This window comes from Chelmon rostratus, chromosome 24 (assembly GCF_017976325.1).
Source record: "Chelmon rostratus isolate fCheRos1 chromosome 24, fCheRos1.pri, whole genome shotgun sequence".
NCBI lineage: Eukaryota > Metazoa > Chordata > Actinopteri > Chaetodontiformes > Chaetodontidae > Chelmon > Chelmon rostratus.
Window position 1 is genome coordinate 540,886 of NC_055681.1, and position 18,318 is coordinate 559,203.

The 18,318-nt window shown below is 45.1% G+C and overlaps 1 protein-coding gene across 23 annotated transcripts in view; it reads right to left on the bottom strand.

Moving 5' to 3' along the window:
• The window catches only part of LOC121627599 (target of Nesh-SH3-like), a 30,014-nt gene extending 11,915 nt beyond the window's left edge, over positions 1 to 18,099 (bottom strand). For 7 of the 23 annotated variants that reach the window (XM_041966592.1, XM_041966589.1, XM_041966584.1 and 4 more), the window contains exons 1-9: positions 17,848 to 18,099; positions 10,370 to 10,549; positions 6,787 to 6,855; positions 6,572 to 6,704; positions 3,666 to 3,847; positions 3,433 to 3,485; positions 2,392 to 2,431; positions 1,798 to 1,872; positions 785 to 859 (exon numbers count right to left, since the gene is read on the bottom strand). In XM_041966592.1, the coding sequence (XP_041822526.1) occupies positions 785 to 859; positions 1,798 to 1,872; positions 2,392 to 2,431; positions 3,433 to 3,485; positions 3,666 to 3,847; positions 6,572 to 6,704; positions 6,787 to 6,855; positions 10,370 to 10,549; positions 17,848 to 17,938 (898 nt within the window). In that variant the 5' untranslated portion in view covers positions 17,939 to 18,099. Of the gene's footprint in view, positions 1 to 784; positions 860 to 1,797; positions 1,873 to 2,391; positions 2,432 to 3,432; positions 3,486 to 3,665; positions 3,848 to 6,571; positions 6,705 to 6,786; positions 6,856 to 10,369; positions 10,550 to 13,018; positions 13,263 to 13,997; positions 14,722 to 17,847 lie in introns of those variants that run through there. The other 16 variants (XM_041966604.1, XM_041966601.1, XM_041966603.1 and 13 more) reach the window with 6 other exon arrangements.
• Positions 18,100 to 18,318: the final 219 nt, after the last annotated feature.

The window sequence follows — 18,318 nt, forward strand, 5'->3', positions numbered from 1 at the left end:
CCAACAACGTCTGCGTCTGAACTGGCCGACATGCAGTCCTGTCATGCAGACTGATGGGACAGGGACAGATGGACAGACAGACAGACACGAGGAGGGAGGGATAGGTGGATGATGCTCATATTTCTAGACTGGGCCTCTGAAATCCAATGCCGAGTGTACCTTATTGTTAAAAAAGGAGGCTACAGCAAAACAATGTACAGGTAGAGTGTCCTTCTTTAGTCATTGTTGAGTCTTGTTTGATTTTACTGCTACGTAGCTGGCTAGCACTAACATCTTACTCGCTAGCATGTTATAAGCTAGCAAGTAACCTTGCAGGTAGTCAAACCACCCTGTTCAGTAAAGGATGATGATGGTTTTTCAGGCTAAATGACTCGTTAAAGTGGAAGATCTGTGGCACCTGAGCATTGAAGAATCAGGAAAAGTAGAAAAGACAACGGAAGATTTAAGGGTGAAAGAAGCAAACTGATGGTTTCGGATGCACGCACATCATTGCAGTCACATGGCCTTCAGCAGCGTGGTTTCAAGAACTAGCCGTGGCTGCGCTCAGTGTGGGCGGGGCCAAGTTAACTTACTGGTTGCGCCTGACCTCCAGCGACATCATCTCCCCGCCTCGCATCGACTTTCTAACTGGGCTCAAGGCATGCTAGCATGCAGCCAATCGCAACAGCTGCACGCCCCAGACCCCGCCCCCTCCCAGGTGCACCCCTGGGCTCAGCTGAAGCAGATAAACACAGGCTGCAAATGAAGCTGGACGATTAAAGAAAAACAGCATCTTTCTTGTTACCGAGTGACACATGGGGCCATTTTGGCTCAGCAGAGCCGGGCAGAGGTAAAGTTTCCTGGTGGCTCTCGGGTGGCGCTGTGGGAAATAATAGGTTTGGTTTGAAGGAAATGAATATAAAAACAAACAGAAGCAGAGGAAAAAATCATGGATTTGTTTGGAAACCCAAAGGAAGCAGCCACAGAAGTCGGGTTTGACTGATGAGGCCTGAAAATCAGTTCCTGAGTGAAGGTGGCCAAATGTTAGCATCTGATCCAGTCCTGTGTTAGCTTACTGCAATGTTTCTGGACAAAAACACAAAATCTGCAGCGGTTTGTGCAGGAGCGTTGGCGAACGTGATGTTCAGGTGGCTTTTATCCGTGTACAGGCTTGAACGTGTCAGGGTCAGTTTTGATGTTTCATTTAAAAACAGGAAATTGGATCAACCAATCAGCTTGTTTGGTGCACACGGCTTTGAAGAGTCTGTCTCTGCACAGATCGCATTTACGTTTATCTCGGTAAACAGATAATTACTGCAATCTGTGACCCCACCCTGTGCATGAAATCTAACCAATGAGGCGTCACATTTGTGCGCCTTCTCATCAGATCAGTTGCACTTTTCATGACATGTGATTTGCCAACGCCGGGATTCAAGTAACAGTAGGAAACAATTCATTGTGTTTTTAAAGACACGTCACTTTCTTCTGTTACCGCCTGCATTAACGTTAATTAGCTGCAGCTTCATAATCTGCTGCAGCTGCGTTTGTTATTTCAGCTGCTGAAGGTGACAGAAGGCTAAAGCAGCTACCTTTTGTTCATTGTTCTTTGCTAACAAAGACAGAAAAAGCGAGAACCATTAATCTGACTCTCTTTCAGTTTGTCAGGAACGAGTCCGAAACATTTCAGACGAATCTCATTTCAACCAGTCGAACCCGACTTTTGAGGTCAAAACGTCTCTGCAGGCCTGAGTGGGAGAATAAAAAGCATGAGAGGAAGTGATGTGTTTGCGTGTGGAGGGAAGAAGGAGAAATAATCACCGAAAGAAGTGCGAGGAGCTCCGGGGAAGGCCGGGTTTTTGAGCAGAGGAGAGAGTCGAGTCCTGTTGTGCAGAGCTGCGAACGAGTCGACAGATCAGATCAAATGACACGCACACGCTTTTATTCTCTGCTTTCTTTCATCTGTCAGATTATCGAGATGATTCATGTGAGCGTGATGTGAACATCTTTGTCTTTGGCAGCTCGATCAGACTGAACCTGCAGCTTCTGTAAGTGATTCATCAGACAAATGAAGAAGTAAATGATCAGATCAGTGAGCTGCAGGCTGCGATTCCTCATTTAATTTGAGAAAATGTAAAGTGAAATAATAGATTGAGGTTTGTGATTCTTCTGGAAGCGTCCTGCTGCAGACTGAGAGAGTTTCTAACCAGCCTGAACTTGTCGTGGTCTGTCAGAGCTTTTATTCTGAAAACTGACGGAGGTGGATTACAAACAGTCCCGACTGTACATACCTGCACGGCTATTAAACACATTCCTCGAACAACGTCAGGCAGAAATAACGACTGAGCAGCGACAAATGCTGCCTGAACAAGTTGAGTCATACTGTAAGTGAAACAAAGAAAGCACAAAGCTTACCTGGACGTGGAGGGAAGAGAGCGTGTGGGCCGAGAGGCTTCTGAAAAACAGCGAATGACAAGTTTGAAAATCAAAAGTCATAAAATCAACCAGATCAAAGCAGCGAAAAGACGGAGAAGCAATGAAAGAAAGAGAAGTCAGAGATAGAAGAAGAAGAAGCAAAATGAAATGTGACAAAATCAGAAAAGAAATACAGATAAAACCATATAAGAGCAACATTTAGCTTCTGACTCACGACGTTTGTGTTTGAACTTCTTTTATGTTTAATTTGAGTTTGTTCCAACTGACAAATCTTTGGTTAAAGTGATCCTCTTTGCTTCTTTTCTCTGTTTGTTCGTTTTGTTTTGGCGAAATTTTAAACTGACCATGAAAAGGTTTCAGTGAAACAGAATCCACTGAATATTTCTTTTTGGAAATCATGAAATTAAAATCTGAGTTAAATAAGCTAAATAAATGCTGAAATGAATGAAATGAAAACTGGTGAATGAAACTGGTGCGACTGCTCTGCGCGAGCACATTCAGACGTCTTGAGGTGATGAATGTGCCGTGAAACAGGAAGCGAGTGTGCAGACTGCGACACCGCCTCGACCTTTGACCCCTTTAAAAACAAACGCTCTGCCGGGAGGTCGACGTCATGCTGCACACATGTTTCATACAACATACGTGTGTGAGAATGAGGGACCTGCGCAGGAAGCTTAGCATGGCAGCGATGTACGAAGTCACGGCGCTGTGGGGTCCTGCGAGAGAAGTCACAGTGTTTCTAATTCTAGTTATAATAAGTTAGAATATGTGATGCTGCCAGAATAAAGAGTATAAATCGTGTTTCAAGACAAAGTCAGAGCAGTAAAATATTTGGTGAATGAGGTTGTGACATTTAGAGAAAATGATCTGATGAGCTCTGGTGTGAAAGTAGCTGTGGGGGAAACAATGTGTTGATTTTCTGTGGCTCCTGATGGCTGATACAAAGGAAGGGCTGGGGGGGGGGTGAACCCCCTGGTTTAGAGAGTATCCTGGCTGTTCAGAGAACTGCGGGTTACGTACCATGGGCTTGGTGAGAGGATTTCGCAGCTTGTACGGCTTCTGCGTGTTCTTATCTGTGAAATCCAGAACAAAGTGGATGAACACCCGTTCACACACTTCCTGCCCTCCCTGCCTTCGACTCGTTCACACCAGCAAGATTCAGTCCTGCATCCCTGACAACCCTCTTGATGAATTGAGGGATTTGGTGATTAGACTGTAAAAACTGTCAGATTTAATAAAACTTCAGTCCTTACTGCCCATGTTGGTGTTGTGGATGACCGGTTTACTCCACATGCCGCTGCGGTCGTCCTTGTTGGACCGGACGCCAAACTCGTAGGGCGTGTTGGGTTTCAGGTTGTCGATGACCGTGTCGCTGGTCGGGCAGGTCTGATAGATCCACTTCCTGTTCCTCTCCCTGTAGCGGATGGTGTAGAACCTGAAGGCGGGGGGGCAGGGAGAGGGAGGGTCAAACAGTCTTAGACAGCGAGAAGGTGGATGGACCTCAAACCCTGAGGAGGCAACAAAACGCTGAACAGCTGCTCACAGCTGCATGAATTGAAGAAAAGGCACCACCAAGACTTCAGGACACATCGTCTGAGAACCACGATGTTTCTACTAAATGTTGTGCCAGTTCACTCAGCAGGTACTTTGACCTAAAGTGACCTACTGGTGGCGCTACAAGCCATTCGGACTCATCATCTGGGAAACAATCCATCCGGCGGTTGTTGAGATATTTCGGTCTGGACTGTTGTCCGGCTCTCTCAATCCTGTCTTTGCCTAAACGTCAAAAAAATGTTTTGTAATGTCTGTATGTTTGTTGCAGCCACCAAAGATTCATTCAGTCTGTTCAGTCTGGTGTGTTTCTGGGGGGAGAGGAGCTCTCGTTGGTACACGAGGTCAAATATCATCCTGGACTCGACGCTCTCATTCAGGAAACACATTAAAAAGGTTTCTAATTCGGTTAAACACAACCTGGCAAACTTCAGACAGATACTCATTAACTAATACTGCTGCTCTGATGTTCTTACATTGAATCACCTTCTCACACATTGACTATTGTTTCACTGGCTGGGCGCTGGCATGTTCAACAGCCCCCCAACCAATAGAATCCCTTTATAAAAAAGCTGTAATATCCTTAAAAAGTAAAGTTTTCTAAGGGATCTCTACGAGGAGACGTAGAGGCATCTGGAACAGTCTTACATATTCCTCTTTTAAAGCAAAGCTCAAAGACTGGTTAAAGGATGACCAGAAGTGTGTCCATGAAGTAGACTGAGACCACTGGATCTGGTGAAGTTGGACTGTATTAAATTGTGTGCTTGTGAATGTAATCTTGAAATGTGTATTTTGTAATTGTATTTTTATGTCATGTGTACTTCCATGTTTTAAACGTGTACTTCCATGTTTTTAATGTGTACTTCCATGTTTTTAATGTGTACTTCCATGTTTTTAATGTGTACTTCCATGCTGTTTTATTACATTCTGCCCAGGACTACAGTTGAAAATGAGCTAATCAGCTCTAAACTGGCACATTTACATCAATGTTCATCAACGTGCACTGTCCTAAATAAATAAAAAATAACTAAATGAATAAATAAATCGTGTCGACAGAACTGAGAGAGAAACTTCATCCACAAACTGAAGACTCGGTGCGTTCAGCTGCATCTGCAGCTCAAACAGAAATGAATTCTTCGGAGTTTCCTCGAACACACCACCACAGGCGACAGAAGACACCTTTGTGTGGTTTGTTGACTTTGCCAAGCGCTCACCCTCCGGGCTGGCGAGCCCCCGAGGTGCCGCAGAACAACAAACACGTGACGCAGGCGGACCGACGGCGAGTCTTCGGGCCTCGCGGTTTCTCTCTGGCCGCCTTCAGCTGCCGTGAGCTCAGCGTGGAAACAGCTTGTCCCATTAGCTGTTGTTAATTCTGGCGGCGGCTCGGCTGACTCGTGTTTGTCGGAGCGGTCCTCCAAAGAATCCGAAGCAGCGGCCAAACACTCCCCAGCAGGAGCTGACGTTAGCTTTTAATAAGACGCCCGGCGTGGCAGAGGACGCCGGGTCAAGCTTTCCGACCGCTCCTCCAACTCGTTTGACGGGGAAGGAAAAAAAACGGGAGAAAGCAAGAGGCGACGGAAAAGAGAGCCGGTGTGTCCGAGCCGGTGTGACATCACTCAGCACTCAGGTTTTCAGGATTTCACCATTCGTCATGTCGATGGTTGGAAGGCTCGGCCATTCGTCGCCGAGCGCAGAGACACGAGTCGAACTTTGAAAAAAGGCTTTCTGAGCACCAGAAACACACATGAAAGGAGGCGAAACGCTTTCATGTTCAACAAACCGAAGGATGAAAGACTCTGGACGATTGGTCGGATGATGAATCACCAACACGCGTGAGGAGCCCTGAGACGTCGGCGATCCCGTCGTCCGACCACACAGGAAGGAGACGGAGGACGGAAACCCTGATAACAGAGCCCGTTTCAGGCGTCTCTCCTGGAGGACGTCCAGAGAACTGCATTCAGCTGGTCTCATGAACGCGACAGAAGGAAAAAGGAGTTCAAACCCCGCCCACTGCCACGCCTCCACACAGCTGACCAATCGCAGCGAAGCGCTTCAGAAAGATCAAATCATTGCCCGACTGCGAGGCTGGAAGGAGTGTAAGGAGCGACGAAGTGAACATAAAGGGACACATATGTTAGTGGATCAGAGACCTGGTTCACACGCAGAGACAGGAGGACACCGGACTTAAACAGCTTTGAATAAACTGTGAGACTTCCTGTCCAAACTGACCAACTCCTGAGTGAACAAACAGTGACGCAGCTTATTAGCTTCAGGAGCTTTACTTTCCCTCCTCAGTAAGTGGCTATAATAATGAAATTAACGAATCATGAGTTATTTTCTTTGAATTACGACCCTGATGTAGATATTAATTTATTATTATCATTATTATTCGAGTAACTGTTGTCCAAATCAAGTAATTAGATTAATCTCTATTCTGACACTTTAGAAACTGTCTGGATCAGATTAATTCACACTTTTCTTTTAACGATGACTGATATCTGCAAACTGCTCTCGGGATCTTTTCGTTACATAATGTCAGGATGCTTTCTCATAATTCTGACAGAACGAATCGAGATCTGTTCTCATGAATACCAAACGCAGCTCTCACCCGTCCTCCAGACACTCGTTCATGATGTTCCCTTCGTAGGGCGTCTTCAGGTAGTTTCCCCAGGACAGAAGCACCGCCGTCGGGCTGACGGAGCCGATCACCAGGTGGAGCGGCTTCTCCAGGTTCACCTTCCCTGTGCAGGCAGGCGAGGACAGAGTGAGACATCCTGTCGCCGCGCGCGGCAGCATGAACCAAACAGGGAGAGGCGGACGTACCCGTGCAGTGTTTCTTCACGTCGTTGACTGGGATTGGCTGGACGGCCACCAGGTACTTGGGCTCTGCGTCTGAAACAAAACGTGGATTCAGGTCTGAGTAAAAAAACCGCTGCGTTAAAGCTTTTCATGATCACGTCGAATAATAATAATAACAACAATAATAACAACAATAATAACAATAATAACAACAACAAGAATAATAATAATAATAGTAATAATAATAATAATAATAATAACAATAATAATAATAATAATCATAATAATAATAATAATAACAACAACAACAACAACAACAACAACAATAATAATAATAATAATAATAATCATAATAATAATAATCATAATAATCATAATAATAATCATAATAATAATAAAATAAATTGATGTTCGGGTCGGCTGGGAGAAAAGTGTCTGAAATCACTGAAATTCATTTCTGCTGTTTATGAATCAGACGAATCTTCAGCCTTTGATCCTGAAGTCAAGACATCTGATTCAGTCGGAAACAGATGTTTTTAAAAGTTTGCATTAATTTCAAATAAACTTTCTCAGATTATAAGCGAGAGAAAAGGCTGAAGTGAAGGAGTGGAGGACAACATGCACTGCAGCGGGCTGCTCATTCGTCTCCTGGGGGAGCTCCGAGGGGCACAAACATGTGAGGAATGCTGCTGCTGCTGCTGCTGATGATGATGATGATGATGTCATGGTGGGTATTAAAACGACCCCCAGAGCAGACGGACACATGTGAACGATTACAGAGCGAGAGGACTCTCCCTGCAGAAACACAAGCGTGACATGCTGAAACACTTTTCTTTCTAATCTGCTCAGAGTCGAGTTTCTCGGCCTCGAGTCCGACGTCTCGTTCCGTCAATTCAACAAAGCGAAAAGCTGCCAGGAACCGAAAATACAAGCGAAATGAGACAGACGGCTGCAAGAATACACAAATCCTCTGTGACAATCTCTCAAAGTCTTATTGTAGAAGAGTTAAAGGCTGTTAAAAAGAGTTTCATTGTTCATGAACACAAACAGCAGAACAGTCAAACTGGAAAAACAGCTTCAAAGACAGAAATCAGTTTTCTCTGCTCGTCTCCACCTGATGTTTAAATAAAGTTACAAAAACACGAACACCATGTTTTAATAAATGAAGAGGCTGTCAGCGGGCGAGCTGCCCAGCGGCATTATGGGTAAAGTCCAGGGGTGTCGACTGGATTAACTGAAGCAGGACACACTGTAAAAAGTTCCACTCACAAAATCTCTTTGCTCTTTGTTTGTTTTAAAACCTGTTTCTGTTTCATTCACTCAATTCTGATTAAATTCATCTAAAAAATGATTTTTAAACACTGAAGCAGCAGATTTGAGAAAAAAAACATCACAAGTGACTAAAAAGCTCAACATGGATGAGAAGAAGATCCTGTGACACGACTGAAAGCTGCACATGAGATGGACCTCTTTAAGACACCAGACTTCACTGAGCTGCTGCCTGGAACAAACTCTGCTTCTCTTTCACTGACAGGTGACAACATGCCCCGCCCCCTCCCCTCCTGACCCCATCGATCACCTGCGATCACCTGAACGAGCCTCCGCCCCCCCCCCCCCCCCCTCGCTGCTTTTCTGTTCTTCTCTTGTCTCGTTGGACGATTTATCGGCTGCATTTGTCACGCAGGTCAGGAGGTGAAGCACAGCTGACAGAAAGTTTTTCCTGGAATTTAAATGTTTGACTGTGAATCAAATGTTGGAGACTTGATATAAAATATTTCATCACACTGCTTCTCTCACCGCTGAACGATAATTTAATAAACGTGACATCTGACTTCCTGAACCATAAATAAATGAATGAATGTCTCTGGCCTGAACCTCAAAGCGCTTCTCTTTAACTGGCCACTAACGAATCAGCTTTAACTTTAAATGGATTTTTCAACATTTCCTCTCTGTAGAAACACGGGAGCTTCCCAGCAGAGGAAACGGTGAATGATCGAGTCTCCCTGTTTGTGTCTCGTGGATCAGAAACCAGAAACCAAAAACCAGAAACCAAAACCCGCGAGCGGCGTCGGGTTTACAGAGTCAACACTGCGGTCCGGATCCTCCCCGCGCTGCTGATGGATGTTCTCCGCTGAGGGCTTTTAACCAGGAAGGTAAACACCACACGAAGTGTTTAAGAGCAGCCCCCACACCGCAGCCCCCACACGCTTTGACTGACAGGTGACCTCGGGGCAGAAGGAGTAGCGATGAGAGATGAGCGACAGAAGCGGAGACGGAGATTAAATTATTCTTCTCCCCGTGGAGCTCGAACTTCTCCTGAAACTAAACTGTTTATATCTGTTTGTCATTCGTCTTCTGGTTTGATTTACCCAAAGAACGCAAAGTAAACACAACATGGACCTGGACGCCCGAGTTTCCCAGCTGCACTTGAACACAGCACGTAACACGGTGCCAAAAGGCAAAAAACGACCCTGATGAATTATTGGAGGAGCAGATTCAGTAGATGTTTGGGTTGTGAGTGATCCGTCCACCAAACTTCAGCCAAAACTTTGACATTTTTAAATATAGCACACGGCTAATGTCCAAAAAGAAACGAGGCTCCAACAGTCGAAAACATTCAGGAGAGGGAATAAGTCATCATCACGTGGAGACCGAGCAGCGATCTGTCCACCAAACTTCAGCCAAATGTGGTGGTTTTTAAACATCATCACAGAGGAAATCAGGCTCTCACAGTCCTGCAACAGTTTACACCAAAAATCTGCAAGAGTTCAAACAAAATGAGCCTCGTGAGAAAAACCTTGCTGAAGGACGACTTTCTGTCAACCCTCTCCGATGATACGCTCCCTTAAACGCGTCACACCGCCATAACTTCAGCGGGTTTTTGCGGCGACGGGATGAAAATTGTTGGCCGAGCTTCAGAAAAAGGATCAGAGCCACCTGCTGCTGCTGCCAGAGCTTCTCAAAGCCTCTCACATTCTGGTTTTCCCCAAAGTGTTTCTGCAGAAACTCGCTGTTTCCCACGAGTCTGAAGGTTTCATGGTCACACGCACAGAAAGAAATGAAACCTTCAGGCTCACAACAAGAGAGAAATCTGCAACATGGTTCATTAGTTTCTGCAGGAAGTGCTGCTTATGTTCATGAATCAGTCCGTCATCTACTGGACAGAAAATAAAATGCTGAAGTTTGGAGAGAAAAGCCAACAAATATAACAAAGCTGACAGCTAACAACCCGTCTGCCAAACTCCAGCCACATTTTTGGACATTTTGACTTCTATTCTTGAGAAACTGGAGCAAAGTTCCTTCTCTGACTTCATCAAGAAGAAAAACTTAAATTTAAGACAGAGTTTTACTGATTTTTAACGCTTCACTAAAACAATGAACCACTTTGCTGAGAAGTACGGAAGCCCGGAGAGGACAAAAACACGAGCAAAAAAAAAAAAAAAAAAGATGATTAAACATTTTGAGTACTAAAAAAAAAAAAAGAAATCCACTGAAGAATATTGATATAAATACAACATGTTAAATAGAACTAATATGAAAAAAGAACAATTGTTTGATTATTTCTTTTGCGATAATGATCACATTCACGCGTCGTCTTCAGGCTTACCCATCTCGGTCTCGTACGGTTGTCCGTTCTCGGGCAGCTGGATGAACTGTTTGGAGAACATGCTGCTGCCGTAACCCAGGATGTAACCCTCCAGCTTCACGTCCGGACTCGGGCGCACAAACTTCATCACGATGGTGTCGCCGGTGGCGTTGATCCGAACCTTCATGTTCTGACGCCGCACTAAGAGAAGAACAGAGGATGAGGAAGAGGAGGAGAACCGGGTGATACGATGAGTCTTGTGTAAAAGTAAAGGCACTTATTAAGACTCATTATCACCAGTAAAAAAAACACATGTTGATTTAGAATAATAAAAATAATCGAGATAAATTAAAATTACAAAATACTGAATTAAAATGTAAATTTCTTAAACTATAAATTTAGGAAATACAAAGTCCAAATTGTGACTCCGTATCATCATTTTGACTTCAGTAATCATACTTTTAAAGTCAGAAATCTGATCTATTCAGTTAGTAGATATGAAACGCTGATTAAATAATAATTTTGGGTCGTCAGACAAAATTGTGACATATTTAAATAAATACTAAGATTGTCCAAATGGAAACTTTTAATCCAAATATGCACTTTTTGGGGCAAAATAATGACGAACTACAAACTAAAAATGTACATTTCTTCAATCAAAGAGAGGATGAAGAACAAATTTACACCATATGAGACAAAATTATATGATATTGTTGGAAAAATTGCAGTTTTTAAGTCAAAAGTGTCATCAGAAGTACAAATGGACACTTTTTAAAGCAGAATTAACTTCACCACATGAGACATCAGGTTTACTGAGACTTTTCAACTAAAATCATGACACACTATAAAAATGACACTTTTTGGGTGAAATAATGGCTAAAATGTTCAAGGTTTGGTCTTCTTTCTCTCTTGATCTCATTCTTTTAATTTAGTCGGTCCAAATAGTTTCAGAGAGAAAAAATGCAGCCTGGTCGAGTTGAAATGAAGTTCGTGATGAAGAGTTGCTGCTGATCTTTAATTCTTCAGCAACACAAAGTCTCGTTTTAGCAGCTAAATTCAGGATCTGAAAACACAGAAGAAGGCTGTCCTCTATTAGAGAGGATTTGTTTTAAATAATGTTTCCTTTTCTAAAACCTGGAAATAATCTCAATCCTCCGCATGCTGTTGTCATTTCAGACGTTTTCTTTCCTGCCGTCGTGCCAGCGAGCTCCGAACAAACCCAGAGTCTCTTTGCCAAATTGTTCTGCTAATTAAGTCGCTCCGGTCACATCAGAACGAATCAGAGGTAACTGCAAGAGAAACACGTTAACAAACGGACCAATCAGCTTTCTGTCCTGGTTCTGTCTCCACAGGCTGAGCTTCCTTTCAGTCTCTGGACTTGTTGTAGGGTCCCTCTTCCTGCTGGAGTAAAAATACCTTCAGAGAGTCGCAGTTTGTTTTGGCTCAGACTGGAGTACTGATAGCGGACGAGTCGTGTTAGCACTGCTGCTACAGTGTCACTTCCTGTTGCTGGACGATTCCACCAATGAACGGCGGCTTTGTTTTAAGGTGGCACAGTCCCAAACGTGGCTGGAGAGACCACTTTGGTCTGGACTGAAACATTTCAACAACGACTGGATGGATAAAGAGTGAATCTGCTGCAGAGGTTCATGGTCACCAGAGGATGAGGAGTTTTCGTCTAGCGCCACCATGAGGTTAACATTTGTGTTTTTTGGGAAATATCTCAAAAACTTGTGGATGATGGTGATTAAATGTGGCTCGGACGTTCACGCTCCCCTCAGGATGAACTGCAGTCACCGGTGATCCTCTGGCGCCATCGTCAGGACAACGTGTGTCCAACACTTTGTGAGCAAACATCTGCAGAACTCAGCAGCTCTTCACTGATAATTAGCAAATGCTAGCATGCTAACACACTAAAGATTTACTTGCTAAACAGCAGCATGCTAGCATTGCCATTGTGAGCACGTTAGCGTTTAGCACTGCTGTGCTTCCATGCAGCCTCACAGAGCTGCTAGCACGGCTGCGTCTGTTCACAGACCAAAATCATCTTCAGGGAGAAAAGATATCCTGAAGTTAAGATGATCCGTATCTCTGAAGCGTCTGCAGGAACACTCTGTCCACTGTTTGACTTCACTTCATGCTCACATCGGTTCTGAGATGGATATCTCGTTTAGAAATCTGTTTTTATGATTTCCCTCAGAGCCTGCGGACGAACAGTTAATGAACATGTTTGGCGTCCAGACGGCAGACCGGCCTGACCTCTGCTTCTCCGGGGTTCAAACTCGACGTCACAGTCGACTCTTAAAAGTTTAACAAGTACAGAATGTTTCAGTCCCACATGCTGTCCTCAGGAACCATAAACCTTTTTATTTTTCCAGGCCTCGGGGGCTCTGACGGTGTACAGAACGAGCAAACCACGATCCGCGAACACAGAGGAGCCGACATTATTAAAGATACTTTAATGACGTGATGCACATATTTTATATTTCTCAGTGCGATGAAGCTCGTTAGCTCTGAAAAACCACCAAACACTCAGGTAAACACAGAAAAAGACTCTGTACTAACACAGAACTTCCCTGAGATCTTCATGTTTCTAAGTTTTCTTTAGTGTCAAAGTGAGAGCCGCCTGTACATCCCGCAAAGCATCATGGGAACTGGAGTTGGATCTACCTGATCTGATCCAGCAGAACTCGGTGTCTCCTTCCACGCCGGCGCCGAGCTGGTCGTTTATCCGACACTTTGCCAACATTAACGAGTTTCGACCCGAGTTCACATGAAGCTCCTTCACTGAGGTTCAGGGACTAACCGAGGAGGCGATCACACGTCGGTCACTTCACGTGAGCTCGTTTCATTTTTTCGACAAACTGAAGGGAAGCGCTCGTCTCAGCGTGGAGCGCTCGTCTCAGCGTGGAGCGCTCGTTAGCTGCAGGTAAACGAGCTCCTGATGTTCCACAGTCAGCTCTGTTCCTACAGAGAGACGCTGAACTCTGAGCTCCGGTGTTCCTCTTCAAAGTCTGTTTCTCTTTCATCTGAAATTTATTCAGGCAAAAAAAAAAAAAGTGCCAAAGTTCATTTCAAAAAAAAAAATAGCAAAAATGTCACAAAAATTGCAAACTCAAGAAATCGTAACCTTCCACCAAACTCCACATACCCTGCTGCAGCTGAGGGCTCGTACGTGAGCCCCACGACTCCTGAAATCATTTGATTTGTTTCTCTTCAGCACAAAACAAAATGAACATCATCTCCGTCACGTTCGTTTCCTGTCAAACTGCTTCATTTGAATATCTGGACGCCCTGCTTACTTACTTACTTACAAATTGTGCACATCTTGATCGAGATGTGACTCAAAGCGCACAGACTGAGGAGAAATGATGGATCGTAAATCTGCTAATTTAGCCTCACGAGCAGCAGCAAACATTCATAAAACGTTCAGAACACTCTGGGATGTATTTGTCGGCAGATAAACGCACGTCTCATGTGAGGACATGTTGTTACAGCTGTGTTTTCTGATATTATATGAACACACTTCGATCTGCTTCCCTCCACATTACGATGCTTCAGAGTATTTCTGTTTCTGTTCTGGTCATAAATGATGTTTTTATGTGTTTTCTGTGTTATGTCCCTTTAAGGGACTGCAGCACTGACTCACTTTAATGGATAAACTCCATCAGGAACCTTTTTCTGCGGCTGAACCGTGTTTGTTTAGCTGATTAAGTTTCTGTGCAGCCTCGGGCCGCCGCTCTGCGAAACAATCAGCTCTAATTATGCATCGAGGCCTCCCGCCGTCCGCAGCACGTTTCCCCCCGTCGCGAGAGGCCTGGATTTTCCTCCGCCGCGCTGGACCTCGCAGGTTTTCTTTGGGACGTTTGTTCAGTGTGGGAAACGCGTGCAGAGAGCTCGACGTGCTGGACGTGTGGAATCACGCAGCTCGTTCTTGGCAGGCGCGCAGCCTGTCGAAGGCTTTCCAGCAGCAGCTGATTGAGTGGAGGGGAAAATAACGGGGGGGACGGGCCTCTCCTCGAAAAGCCCCGTGTTTAACAAAGAGGAGGGTCGCCCCTGAGAACAGCCTGGATAACGTCTCACTGGGCTGTTTGAGGTGGACGACGTGCAGGACTTCGGTCAAAACAGCCGAAACTGAAGGATCGAGAACACGACGACCTCCTGCAGTACTGCTGCTGCACGGTACACGCCGAGTACTCCAACAAAAACATACAAGACCACCACGAAACAACAGACACCACAAGAAATACCACAAAGAGCCACTGTACTACAACAAAGTACGACAAAGAGCCCACAAAGTACACCGTGTACCATAAACAGCTGAGAAGTGACAGATCACTACACAGAAAGGAACCAAAGTACTGCAAAGAATCCAAAAGGCAGGACAAAGAGCAGTACTACTGTGCACTATACAGTAATAAAATGAGACTAAGTACCACAAAGACTTACACAGAGTACCTCAGAGGATCACAGTAAGTAATCAAGTTTCAAACAATGTACCACAAAGAACCCGATAATGCAGTAAAAAGAAGCACAAAGAGAGCCACGATACTGTCACAAAGTAACAAATGTACCAAAAGAGCCTTAAAGAGTACATCAAAGTACAACAAGAAACTGATATATACTACTCAAAGTACCACAAGCAGACAAAAGCTACGATGAAGTACCACCACGAAGTACAAAGATCTTAAAACTGTGCAATACATCCCAATAAGTACTGCAAAGACTAAAAAGTAACAACAAAATACTCAGAGAACTCAAAGCACTCCAAGAATGTAAAGTATCACAAAGAACCAAAAAGCAGTACCTTGTACCACAAAGAACTACAAACCATGAACTCTGACGAGAGCCAACAGAAGCAGGATAAATATATATACGGGGGTGATGAAGAGGAAAAAGAACCACAAAGTAACGCAGGAATCAAACGTACGAAGTATCAACGAGTAAAGATACGTCGATAATGTTCTCCAGCCTGCGGCCGTGAACACAGTCCGTCGCCCTCAATCTGGAAAACACGACGACGGAAACTCGGCTCTCTGACTCGGCCTCTTTCATGTGTCGCGCTAACGAGCTGCTGCTGGTTTTACTGGTTTCACTTTTTAATCAACCTTGAGAGGAAACATGAGGAGGAAACTTTAACTGTGCAGGAGAGCCACAACTGTTCACCGTTAGAGCGCCAAACCCGGGTAATAAAAGGCCAGCGCCCCCTACAGCTCAACAGTCGTCTGTTTGGGATGAAAACGGTCCAAAAACAAAAGACTCTGAGCGTTAATAAGCAAAAGTCCAGAGGAAGCTTTGGTGCCCTTCAACTCTGGAAGCTTGGACTCACCTGGTCTGTTTGGACACAGAACAGCTGATTCACAGAACAGCTGATTACAGAACAGCTGATTCACAGAACAGCTGATTCCAGATATAACAGAACATAAAGTTACAGAAACTGTCCACGAACAAATGAAAACAGAACGTCTAAAAAGTTCAGGAAATCTTTCATATCCTTTTTATTCCTGTCTTTAGTTTCTAGTTTGCATGTTCGTGTTTTTAGTTCACAGCTGTTTGGTTTGGTGGCTTTGGCGCCCCCTACAGGGGCCTGAAAGTAAAACAGCTGCTCTCTGCATTAGTTGCCTTTTATGGGGTTAAAATGCCAAAAGAACCAACAATAGACAAGAAAACTAATGTGCTAATGTTTAAGGCCAGGGAGTCCTGCAGCGCCACCTGTAGGTCAAATCTAACAGCTCTGAAGAGAGACGCTCAAACAGTCCCATCAGGACACGGTTCAGACCGTCAGCAGCTGTTCCCGTGTGATAACATGAGAGGAAGTCTGCTGTGCAGCTCTGACAGATAACATCCGACACTCAGCGCTGATTTTCCACCGGCGGGATCGTATGAAGGTTTATTCACGACGGGAACAGTGAGAGAACACGACGTTCACCCGCTGCTTCCTGCTGGGGGTGTTTGACTGCACCTCCATGAATCAAACACTCACAGAGGTGTTTAATGACTTTAGCTGATCAGAGATCTGCTCTGTCTTTCCACCCAGCTGACGTATGAAATGCTTGTTAGATTTGACCTGAAGCTGGAGCACCATGTGCATCAGATCCTGGTTTCAGTGTCCAGCAGCTGGATCCGGGTGTGTCCGGCTGGAACCTGTTTGTTGAAAAGTGTTGGTACACACCTTCTCACAGCCGTAAAAATGTATTTCAAACAGCAGCTGAAGAAAGACAGGAGCCAAAACAAAGTGTTAAATCAGGATTTTACAAATGTGTCCCCGAGCGTCTTCACTCATTTCTGTCTTTAATCAAGTTTCTGCTCGCTCAGCAGTTTTGTCTCTCATAAACTTCCATACGAGGATCAAACCTCAAAGTATAAAAAGCACAAACTGTGCAGAAGGCAGCAAAAACAAAAGGTGCTGGAGCCTGCCTGTCTGTCTGTCTGTCTGTCTGTCTGTCTGTCTCTCTCTCTCTCTGTTGTTCTTGGCTGTCTCTCGCCCGGTGAGGTAATCCTCTCCGTGCCGCCACATCAGACCACCATGTCACTCTGACACTTTTCTCCCTGACGGCGGGTGTGTGTGTGTGTTTTTTTAATCCTTTTACATAACTATAAAAGCTCAATGAGACAGAAAAAAAATCACAGGTTATATCATGAATTAGCCCCGCCCCCTCCGGGCGAGCGACACACCTGCCCGCAGGACTCGACGCAGCGCCGACAAACATCGGACCGACACTCCGTCCGCCGCAGCGCGCAGCCGAAAGGCAAAGTCATTTAAAAGCTTGAGATGCAAAAAAAAAAAGTCACATTTGATCACTTCGACAAAAGTCAGAAGTGCTGACTCAGCAAAACACTGACGCCAGAACGAGGCAAACACCTGCACAGTTCAGGACAGGTGGACACAGAAGACGAACCAATGAAGCGTTCAGGTCACAAACAGTTTCCTGCAGATTTTAAAACTCATTTTGGTTTCTGACATATTTCCTTCAGTGTGAAGTCAAACCGGACGTGAAGCTCGAAGTCGATCCTGCTCATTCCTGCCTTCATGATCACATCCACCTTTACCTGTTCCTGTTCCTGCTTTTTGTTCTGCCCTCATTCAAACACGTTCCCTCCCTCCACATCCAGCTGTTTATTTCCAGACTGCATGCTTCTGCTGTCCTGTCATTTGTCCCTCGTTCATTGTTTTTCTGTCCACTTCTTTCTCACTGAGCTGCAGATTCTTGTCGTTTATTTCCCTCCTGTCTTTAGACAGGATCAGACTTTATTTCAGCCTGAACTCAGTTTCTCTCTCTGCTTTAAACCAACGTTCGTCCTGTTTTTACCCACATTACCAAAACAACTGTCTGCACCTCGCTGTTGTCTTATTTACACCAAGTCATTGAGCTGATGGTCTTTGTCTGTTTCCACCTGTTCACTGTCACCTGTTCACCTCCTGCAGTTGTTTTGTAGCTTCGTGCTGTCGTCTGCTTCCTGCGTTAGAATGTAAAGGAGTGTTCATTTCATGCACTTGCCTCTGATCCTCGGTGCAGGGATGCCGTTCAGCAGAATCGTCCCTCCGAGCAGCAGGACGAGGACTCGGAGGAGGAGAGCGATGCCCGCCATGACCTCAAAGCTTCAGCTTGCGGGAGACGAGGATGAAGAGGAGGAGGAGGAGGATGAGGAGGATGAGGAGCGACCAGGAGCCGGACAACTTCACTAAGCGTCTGTCTTCGGTCTTAGGACTTGTTCAGCCGTCGGACGTCCTCGGTGTGGAGAGGTGGACCCCCGAAACGCCGGCATCTATAGCCTCTGCAGGTGGGCGTGGCCTGGATGACATCACCAACCCCCTACACTCTGCCGTGCACTCCCCCCTCTCTCTCTCTCTGCCCACCTTTTTTTCTCTCTGGACCTCAAACATAAACTTTTCTTTTTTTCTGTCTTTGACTCTCACTCTGTGTTTTCTCCTGGTTGTTCCTCACGTACACCTCCTCCTCCTCCTCCTC